At 59.6% G+C, this 10,925-nt stretch overlaps 1 protein-coding gene across 1 annotated transcript; it reads left to right on the forward strand.

The window, feature by feature from the left end:
• Positions 1-6,053: 6,053 nt before the first annotated feature.
• Positions 6,054-9,057, forward strand: LOC146423553 (uncharacterized). Its single transcript, XM_085044641.1, has 2 exons — positions 6,054-7,938; positions 8,605-9,057. The coding sequence occupies exons 1-2, from the start codon at positions 6,115-6,117 to the stop codon at positions 9,055-9,057; spliced, it is 2,277 nt and encodes a 758-aa protein (XP_084900767.1). The 5' UTR covers positions 6,054-6,114.
• The last annotated feature ends 1,868 nt before the right edge of the window (positions 9,058-10,925 follow it).

The raw sequence follows: 10,925 nt of genomic DNA on the forward strand, positions 1-10,925 counted from the left end.
GCCTGTAAGACACGCCCACTGTGGCTAGGACACGCCCACGAGGGGCGGGGACAACACAGGCCACGCCCATGACACGCCAATGTCCCTGTAGGACACTCCCACTGCGGCGGGGACACGCCCAGAAGGGGCGGGGACAACACAGAGCACGCCCACAGTGTCCTGACAGTCACATAGGACACGCCCACTGCAGCGGGGACACGCCCAGAAGGGGCGGGGACAGCATAGGACGCACCCATGATGTCCTGATAAGCTCCTAGGACACGCCCACTGTGGCTGGGACACGCCCACAATGGGTGGAGCTAGCACAGGACACGCCCATGATGTTTTGATGGACCATTTGGACACGCCCAGAAGGGGCGGGGACAGCATAGGACACGCCCATGATGTCCTGATAAGCTCCTAGGACACGCCCACTGCGGCTAGGACACGCCCACAAGGGGCGGGGCTAGTCCAGGCCATGCCCATTGTGTTTTGATTGACCCTTTGGACACGCCCAGAAGGGGCGGGGACAGGGAAGGCCACGCCCACAGTGTGCTGATGAGCACAGGGATTGGTCAAGAGAGGGTTGTGGTCAACCGGGACTTGGAGGTCAACCAAGGGTGGGGTCACCTTGGGGTCACCTTGGGGTCAATCAAGGGTTGAGGTCAGTCAAGGGTTGGGTCAAGGGTTGGGTCAATGGTTGAGGTCACCTTGGGGTCAATCACAGGTTGAGGTCAATCGAGGGTTGAGGTCAATCAAGGGTTGAGGTCAGTCAAGGGTTGGGGTCAAGGGTTGGGTCAATGGTTGAGGTCACCTTGGGGTTAATCAAGGGTTGGGTCAACCAAGGGCTGGGGTCAATCATGACCATTTGGGGTCACCCATGGCCTTGGGGTCAATCAAGGGTTGGGTCAATGGTTGAGGTCAAGGGTTGAGGTCAATCAAGGGTTGGGTCAACAGTTGGGGTCACCTTGGGGTCAATCACAGGTTGGGGTCAACCAAGGGTTGGGGTCAATGGTTGAGGTCAATGGTTGAGGTCAAGCAAGATTGGGGTCAATCAAGGGTTGGGTCAATGGTTGAGGTCAGTCAAGGGTTGGGTCAATGGCTGGGGTCACCTTGTGGTCAATGGCTGAGGTCACCTTGGGGTCAGTGGCTGAGGTCAAGCAAGGGTTGGGGTCAGTGGCTGAGGTCACCCAAGGGTTGGGGTCAACCATGACCTCAAGGTTAACCAAGGCTTGGGGTCAACAGCTGGGGTCAACCATGGCCTTGGGGTCACCCAAGGGTTGGGGTCACCTTGGGGTCAATCACGGGTTGAGGTCACCTTGGGGTCAATCAAGGGTGGGGTCAATCAATGGTTGGGGTCACCTTGGGGTCAATCACGGGTTGAGGTCACCTTGGGGTCAATCAAGGGTGGGGTCAATCAATGGTTGGGGTCACCTTGGGGTCACCCAAGGGTTGAGGTCACCTTGGGGTCAATCAAGGGTTGGGGTCACCTAAGGGTTGGGGTCAGTGGCTGAGGTCACCCAAGGGTTGGGGTCACCTTGGGGTCAATCACGGGTTGGCGTGACTCATGGCCAGTTGGGGTCAAGCAAGGGTTGAGGTCAAGCAAGACCAATTGGGGTCAGCCATGGCCTTGGGGTCAGTCAGGGGTTGAGGTCACCAGGAGTTGGGGTCAAGCAAGGCTTGGGGTCACTCATGGCCTTGGAGTCACACAAGGGTTGTGGTCACTCATGGCCAGCTGAGGTCACTCAGGACCAGCTGTGGTCAGTCCTGGTCACTTGTGGTCAGTCCTGGTCACTTGGGGTCACTCAGGACCAGCTGTGGTCACTCATGGCCAGTTGAGGTCACTCATGACCTGTTGAGGTCACTCATACCCAGCTGTGGTCACTCCTGGCCACTTGGGGTCACTCATGGCCAGTTGAGGTCACTCATGGTCACTCATGGTCACTCATGGTCACTCAGAACCAGCTGTGGCCACTCATGGTCACTCGTGATCACTCGTGGTCACTCCTGGCCGGCTGTGGTCACTCATGGTCACTCCTGGCCAGCTGTGGTCACTCATGGTCACTCATGGTCACTCAGGACCAGCTGCGGTCACTCATGGTCACTCCTGGCCAGCTGTGGTCACTCCTGGCCAGCTGTGGTCACTCATGGCTAGCTGTGGTCACTCATGGCCACTTGGGGTCACTCATGGCCAGCTGTGGTCACTCAGGACCAGCTGTGGTCACTCATGGCTACTTGGGGTCACTCATGGTCACTCGTGGTCACTCATGGTCACTCCTGGCCAGCTGTGGTCACTCATGGCTAGCTGTGGTCACTCATGGCCACTTGGGGTCACTCATGGCCAGCTGTGGTCACTCATGGTCACTCCTGGCCAGCTGTGGTCACTCCTGGCCAGCTCTGGTCACTCATACCCAGCTGTGGTCACTCATGGCCACTTGTGGTCACTCAGGACCAGCTGTGGTCACTCATGGTCACTCATAGCCAGCTGTGGTCACTCATGGTCACTCCTGGCCAGCTGTGGTCACTCATGGCTAGCTGTGGTCACTCATGGCCACTTGGGGTCACTCATGGCCAGCTGTGGTCACTCATGGTCACTCATGGCCACCTGTGGTCACTCCTGGCCACTCTGGTCACTCATACCCAGCTGTGGTCACTCATGGCCACTTGTGGTCACTCATGACCAGCTGTGGTCACTCATGGTCACTCATAGCCAGCTGTGGTCACTCATGGTCACTCCTGGCCAGCTGTGGTCACTCATGGCCAGCTCTGGTCACTCATACCCACCTGTGGTCACTCATGGCCACCTGTGGTCACCAGGACCAGCTGTGGTCACCATGCACGGTCACCATAGCCACTCGTGGTCACTCATGGTCACTCCTGGCCAGCTGTGGTCACTCATGGCTAGCTGTGGTCACTCATGGCCACTTGGGGTCACTCATGGCCAGCTGTGGTCACTCAGGACCAGCTGTGGTCACTCATGGCTACTTGGGGTCACTCATGGTCACTCATGGTCACTCATACCCAGCTGTGGTCACTCATGGCCAGCTGTGGTCACTCGTGATCACTCATGGTCACTCCTGGCCAGCTGTGGTCACTCCTAGCCAGCTGTGGTCACTCATACCCAGCTGTGGTCACTCATGGCCAGCTGTGGTCACTCATGGTCACTCATGGTCACTCAGGACCAGCTGTGGTCACTCATGTCCACTTGTGGTCACTCATAGCCAGCTGTGGTCACTCATGGTCACTCGTGGTCACTCCTGGTCACTCATGGTCACTCCTGGCCAGCTGTGGTCACTCACGGTCACTCGTGGTCACTCAGCAGCTCGGGCTGTCCCCCCGCCCCTCCCCCACGCCCTGCGCACCATCAGGATGACGTCACGGTGGGGGAGGGGCGACACCCCAACTCTGTTTCCCAACTGTCCGGGGTGGGGGAGGGGCAGGGCAGGGTGGGGGAGGGGCTAAAAATAGCCCTGGAGTTGGGGGTGGGGAGGGCAGGGCAGGAACTTTCCCACGCCCCTCCCCCACCCCAGGAGGCTCCATGGGGGATTTTGGAGGGTGGGGGAGGGGCAGGGCAGGATGGGGGAGGGGCAGGAACTTTCCCACGCCCCTCCCCCACCCCAGGAGGCTCCAGGGCTGGATTTTGGAGGGTGGGGGAGGGGCAGGGCAGGGTGGGGGAGGGGCAGATCAGGTCAGGAACTTTCCCACGCCCCTCCCCCACCCCCACCCGGCTCCAGGGGGGATTTTGGGAGGTGGGGAGGGGCAGGGCGGGGCAGGGTGGGGAGGGGCAGGGCAGGGGTGGGGAGGGGCAGGGCAGGGTGGGGGAGGGGCAGGAATTTCCACGCCCCTCCCCCACCCAGCTCCAGCTCCAGGGGTGGATTTGGAGGGTGGGGAGGGGCAGGGCAGGGTGGGGGAGGGGCAGGGCAGGGTGGGGAGGGGCAGATCAGGTCAGGAATCCCACGCTCCTCCCCCACCCCCACCCGGCTCCAGGGGGATTTTGGGAGGTGGGGGAGGGGCAGGGCGGGGCAGGGTGGGGAGGGGCAGGGCAGGGTGGGGAGGGGCAGGGCAGGGTGGGGGAGGGGCAGGAACCTTCCACGCCCTCCCCCACCCAGCTCCAGCTCCAGGGGTGGATTTTGGAGGGTGGGGGAGGGGCAGGGCAGGGTGGGGGAGGGGCAGGGCAGGGTGGGGGAGGGGCAGATCAGGTCAGGAACTTTCCCACGCCCCTCCCCCACCCCCACCCGGCTCCATGGGGGATTTTGGAGGGTGGGGGAGGGGCAGGGCGGGGCAGGGTGGGGGAGGGGCAGGGCAGGGCAGGGTGGGGGAGGGGCGCTGCCCGGCCGCCGTCAGGAAATGCAGAACTTCCTCCAAAAAAAGTACAAAAAAAAACCCCAAAAAAGCCACATCCCATCCCTGCCCCTCCCCCACCCCGCCGAGGGGACACCCTGAGCTTGGGGACACCTGGAGAGACCTTGGGGACATCTAGGAATTTTGGGGACATCAGGAATTTTGGGGACATCGAGAATTTTTGGGGACATCTGGAGAGACTCTGGCGACGTCTAAGAATTTTGGGGACATCTGGAATTCTTGGGGACATCAAGAATTTGGGGACATCTGGAATTTTGGGGACATCGAGAATTTTGGGGACATCGAGAATTTTGGGGACACCTGGAATTCTTGGGGACATCTGAGAATTTTGGGGACACCTGGAGAGACCCTGGGGACACCTCCCGCCCCTCCCCCACCGCCCGGGGGACACCTGGAGTTTTTTGGGGACATCGGGAACTTTTGGTGACATCTGAAATTTTTTGGGGACACCCGAAATTTTGGGGACATCAGGAACTCTTGGTGACACCTGGAGTTTTTGGGGACATCAGGAACTTTGGGGACATCTGGAATTCTTGGTGACATCAAGAATTTTTGGGGACATCAGGAATCTCCGGAGAAGCAGGTAGGTGTGGGGGATGGGCGGGGGGGGAGGGGCGGGGGAGGTGTGACACCACCTGGGGACACCTGGGGACCTTCTGGGGACACTTGGGGACCTTCTGGGGACATATGGAGACCTTCTGCGGACATCTGGGGACCTTCTGGGGACCTCCTGGGCCACCTGGGGACCTCCTGGGGACATCTGGGGACACCTGGGAACTTTCTGGAGAATCTGGGGACCTTCTGGGGACATCTGGGGACCTCCTGGGGACACCTGGGAACTTTCTGGAGCATCTGGGGACCTTCTGGGGACATCTGGGGACCTCCTGGGCCATCCGGGGACCTCCTGGGAACTTTCTGGAGCTTCTGGGGACCTTCTGGGGACATCTGGGGACCTTCTGGGGACACCTGGGAACTTTCTGGAGCATCTGGGGACCTTCTGGGCCACCTGTGTCACCTCCTGGGAAATCTCCTGGGCCACCTGTGTCCCTCCTGGGTCATCTCCCGAGTCACCTTTGTCCTTCCTGGGCCACCTGGGTGACTCCTCGGCCACCTGTGTCCCTCCTGGGCCACCTCTGTCCCTCCTGGGCCACCTGGGTCCCTCCTGGGCCACCTGGGTGACTCCTCGGCCACCTCTGTCCCTCCTGGGCCACCTCTGTCCCTCCTGGGCCACCTGGGTGACTCCTCGGCCACCTCTGTCCCTCCTGGGCCACCTGTGTCCCTCCTGGGCCACCTGGGGACCTCCTGGGCCACCTAAGGACCTCCAGGATATCTCTTGGGCCACCTGGGCACCTCCTGAGTCACCTGTGTCCTTCCTGGGTCATCTCCTGGGTCACCTGTGTCCCTCCTGGGCCTCCTGGGCACCTCCTGGACATCTCTTGGGTCATCTGGTCATCTCCCAAGTCACCTCTGTCCTTCCTGGGCCACCTGGTCACCTCCTGGTCACCCCGCTGTCCCCCCCTGTCCCCCCAGCCCTCCCGGCCATGTTGGCAGCTCTGTCCCTCCTGGGCCACCTGGACATCTCTTGTCCCCCCTGGTCACCTCCTGGTCACCCCGCTGTCCCCCCAGCCCACCCGGCCATGTCGGCAGCTCTGTCCCTCTTGGGCCACTTCTGTCCTTCCTGGGCCACCTGGGCACCTCCTGGGCCACCTCTGTCCCTCCTGGGTCACCTGGTCACCTCCTGGTCACTCCCCTGTCCCCCCAGCCCTCCCGGCCATGTCGGCAGCTCTGGTGCTGACCGTCTACATCCTGACCTTCACCGTGGGCTTCCCAGCCAACGTCTTCACTCTGGCCGTGCTGCTGGCCAAATCCCGCCGCCGGCCGGCCGCCAACGCGGCCACCAACCCCCCCGGCGCGGCCACCGCCGCCACGCTGACCACCACCGACCTGCTGCTGCTCAACCTGACGGCCGCCGACCTGCTGCTGCTGCTCTTCCTGCCCTTCAAGATGGCCGAGGCGGCGGCCGGCATGGTGTGGCCGCTGCCGGCCGCGCTGTGTCCGGTGGCCAATTTCTGCTTCTACACCAGCATGTACCTGAGCAGCCTCTTCCTGGCGGCGCTGGCCGTCCGGCGCTACCTGGGCGTGGCGTTCCCGCTGCGGCTGCAGGGCCGGCGCCGGCCGGGGCGCGTCCTGGCGCTCAGCGCGGTCATCTGGCTGGTGGCCGGAGGGCACTGCTCGGTGGTGTTTGTGGCCGAGTACCACGGCCGGGGGGACGGTGGGGACGGTGGTGGTCAGCGGGGTAATGACAGTGATGTCGTGGAGCCAAAGGTTGGCGGTGTTGAGCCCACTGACCACCAGAGCTTCAGCCTGGTTGACCCCAAGGTCAACCCCATTGACCACCAGACCTTCAGCCTGATTGACCCCATTGACCCTATTGACTACCAGAGCCTCAGCCTGGTTGACCCCAAGATCAACGCCGTTGACCCCGTTGACCACCAGGCCCTCAACCTGATTGACCCCATTGACCCCACTGACCACCAGAGCTTCAGCATGGTTGACCCCATTGACCCCACTGACCACCAGAGCTTCAGCATGGTTGACCCCATTGACCCCACTGACCACCAGAGCTTCAGCATGGTTGACCCCATTGACCACCAGGCCAACCCCATTGACCACCAGAGCCTCGACCTGGTCGACCCCATTGACCACCAGAGCCTCAGCCTGGTTGACCCCGAGGTCAACCCCATTGACCGCCAGACCTTCAGCCTGGTCGACCCCATTGACCACCAGAGCCTCAACATGATTGACCCTGAGGTCGACCTCGTTGACCCCCAGACCTTCAGCCTGATTGACCCCAAGGTCAACCCCATTGACCCTACTGACCTCAAGAGCCTCAACCTCCCCAGGACCCCTGACCCCAAAATCCCCAAGATCCCCAAAATCCCCAACTCCACTGACCACATTGACCCCAAAGCCAACCCCAACCTCCCCAGGACCCTCAAACGCAGAGCAGCCGAGACCCTCAGAGTCACTGACCACAAGTTCAACCCCAAAATCCCCAATCTCCCCAAGACCCTCAACATCGCTGACCCCAAGATCAACACCACTGACCATGATGACCCCAAGACCCCCAACTCCATTGACCCGAAGATCCCAAACTCCATGAACCCCAAAATCCCCAGAGCTGTTGACCCCAAAACCAACCCCATTGACCACGATGACCCCAAGACCCTCAGCCCCAAAATCCTCAAGACCCCCAGATCTGTTGACCCCAAAACCAACCCCACTGACCCCAAAACCAACCCCACTGACCATGATCACCACAAGACCACCAACCCCATTGGCCACGATGACCCCAAGACCCTCAACCCCAAAATCTCAAAGACCCCCAGAGCTGTTGACCCCAAAACCAACCCCACTGACCATGATGACCCCAAGACCCTCAACTCCATCAATCCCAAGACCCCAAACTCCATCAAACCCAAGATCCCCAGAGCTGTTGACCCCAAAACCAACCCCACTGACCATGATGACCTCAAAACCCCCAACTCCATCAACCCCAAGACCCTCAACCCCAAAATCCTCAAGACCCCCAGAGCTGTTGACCCCAAAACCCCAAACTCCACCAACCCCAAAATCCCCAGAGCTCTTGACCCCAAACCCAACTCCATTGACCCCAAAACCAACCCCATTAACCATGATGACCCCAAGACCCTCAACTCCATCAACCCCAAAACCAACCCCAACCTCTCCAAGACCCTCAACTCCATCAGCCCCAAAACCCCCAGAGCTGCTGACCCCAAAACCAACCCCATTGACCATGATGACCCCAAGACCCTCAGCCCCAAAATCCTCAAGACCCCCAGAGCTGTTGACTCCAAAACCAACCCCATTGACCCCAAAACCAACCCGAATGACCATGATCACCCCAAAACCCCCAACTCCATCAACCCCAAGACCCCCAGATCTGTTTACCCCAAAACCAACCCCAGTGACCCCAACACCAACCCCATTGACTCCAACACCAACCCCATTGACCCCAAAACCAACCCCACTGACCCCAAAACCAACCCCACTGACCATGATGACCCCAAAACCAACCCCATTGACCATGACGACCCCAAAACCCTCAACTCCATCAACCCCAAGACCTTCAACCCCAAAATCCCCAAAACCCCCAACCCCCTTGACCCCAAACCCCCCATCCCCCACCCCAAATCCCCCAAACCCCCTCCCCCTCCCCGCGGCCCCGCCCCCTCCCCTCCCCCTCCCCGCGGCCCCGCCCCGTTCCGCTGCTACGACGACTTCTCGGCGGCCCAGCTGCGCTTCGTGCTCCCGCTGCGCCTCGAGTTCCTCGTGGTGCTGTTCCTGCTGCCCTTCGGGGTGACCCTGCTCAGCTACGCCGCGCTGGTCCGAGCCCTGCTGGCCCGCCCCGCCCTCCCGCTGGCCCGGCGGCGCCGCGCCGTGGGGCTGGCCGTGGCCAGCGTGGCCATCTTCGGGCTCTGCTTCGCGCCCTACAACGTGTCGCACGCGGTGGGGTTCGCCGAGGGGCGCAGCCCGGCCTGGAGGGTGTACGCCACGCTGGCCGGCGTGCTCAACGCCGCCGTCGACCCCCTCGTGTTCTACTGGTCATCCCGAGCGGTCAGGGAGGCCGTGGGGGGCGTGGGGGAGGGGCTGAGGGGGGCGTGGGGGAGGTGGGGGTGGAGGGGGAGGGGGTGAGGGGGGAGGGGAGGAGTGGTGATGTCATTTTTGGGGTGGTGATGTCATCGTTGGGGAGGTGATGTCATGGTTGGGGTGGGGTTTGGGGTGGTGATGTCATTTTTTGGGGCTGTGATGTCATTGTTGGGGAGGTGATGTCATGGTTGGGGTGTGGTTTGCACTGGTGATGTCATCGTTGGGTGGAGTTTGGGGTGGTGATGTCATCATTGGGGAGGTGATGTCATGGTTGGGGTGTGGTTCGGGGTGGTGATGTCATTGCTGGGGCTGTGATGTCATTCTGGGAGCAGTGACGTCACGGTTGGGGCGGGGCTTTCGGGCAGTGATGTCACCATTAAAGTGTGTTTCGGGGCGGTGATGTCATCGTTGGGGTGGTGACGTCATGGTTGGGGTGTGGTTCGGGGTGATGATGTCATTGCTGGGGTGTGGTTTGGGGTGGTGACGTCATGGTTAGGGTGGGATTTGAGGTGGTGATGTCATTGCCGGGGTGGTGACGTCATTGTTAGCGTGGGGTTTGGGGTGGTGACATCATCATTGGCATGGTAATGTCATAGTTGACGTGGTGATGTCATCATTGGGGAGGTGATGTCATGGTTGGGATGCGATTTGGGGTGGTGATGTCATTGTTAGTGCGGGGTTTGGGGTGGTGACGTCATCTTTGGCATGGTGATGTCATCATTGGGGTGGTGATGTCATCGTTGGGGTGGTGATGTCATCATTGGGGTGGAATTTGGGGGGGTGACGTCATGATTATAGTGGAGCTCAGGGTGGTGACGTCATCATTGGGGAGGTGATGTCATTGTTGGGTGGGGGTTTGGGGTGATGACGTCATAATTGGGGTGGTGACGTCATTGTTTACGTGCTGATGTCATTGCAAGGGTGTGGTTTGGAACAGTGACGTCATCGTTGGGGTGGTGACGTCACAGTTGGGGTGGTGACGTCATCGTTGAGGCGCTGATGTCATTGCAAGGGTGTGTTTTGGATCAGTGACGTCATTGTTGGGGTGGTGACGTCATAGTTGGGGGTGGTATTTGGAGTGGTGACGTCATCATTGGCATGGTGATGTCACAGTTGGGATGGTGACGTCATCATTGGGTTTGGTTTGGGGTGGTGACGTCATGCTGGGAGCAGTGACGTCACGCTCGGGGGTGGGGTTTAGGGCAGAAGTCTAGTTGTCTAATAATTGTCTAATTGTCGAATTAATTTAATTAATTAATTGATTAAAACGAAAAAACAAATGAAACGAAAAAGAAAATATGTGAAATTTTAAAAATAAAAGTTCGATTTACTTTAAACAATTGAATTCATTTAAAAATTCATTTAATTTAACTAATTTAATAAATTTAACTCACTTATTAAATTAAATAAAATAAAATTAATTAAATAATTAAATTAATTAAATTAATTAAATTAATTTAATTAATTTAATTAATTTAATGAATTATTTAATTTAATTAATTTAGTTAAATTTATCTTTAAATTTTAATTTATTTAGCAAAACAAACCCAAAATCTCTCTCCGCAGCCTCTCCGGTCTCTCCGATCGCCTCGCTCCTATCGCGACATGCCGACAGCCCCTCCCCCTCCCCCTCCCCCTCCCTCCCCGCCGTTGCCATGGCGACAGTCCTCCAGCCCCGCCCCCCAAGATGGCGCCGCCCAGCCCGGCCGCTCCGCCCCGCGCCCTTGGCCTCTCGATGGTTCCGCGACCGGAGCGAACCAGCCAATGGCAGCGCGCCGGGGGCGGGGCCAACCCCGCGGGAACCAATCAGAGCGCGGGACACCCGGGGGGCGTGGCCGGAAATCCGCGCGGAGGCTCCAGCCAATGGGAGGAGAGCAGGGGAGGGAGCGGGAAGGGATCAGCCAATGGGAGGG

The sequence above is a fragment of the Lichenostomus cassidix genome, unplaced genomic scaffold, assembly GCF_008360975.1.
Source record: "Lichenostomus cassidix isolate B80296 unplaced genomic scaffold, HeHo_3.0 HiC_scaffold_37, whole genome shotgun sequence".
Taxonomy (NCBI): domain Eukaryota; kingdom Metazoa; phylum Chordata; class Aves; order Passeriformes; family Meliphagidae; genus Lichenostomus; species Lichenostomus cassidix.

Bases quoted from the DNA above. Each gene is read 5' to 3' on its own strand.
- LOC146423553 (XM_085044641.1), top strand. From the start codon at position 6,115: ATGTCGGCAGCTCTGGTGCTGACCGTCTACATCCTGACCTTCACCGTG. The intron at 7,939-8,604 runs GTTGACCCCAAA...CCCTCCCCTCCC, and splicing joins TCCTCAAGACCCCCAGAGCT to CCTCCCCGCGGCCCCGCCCC.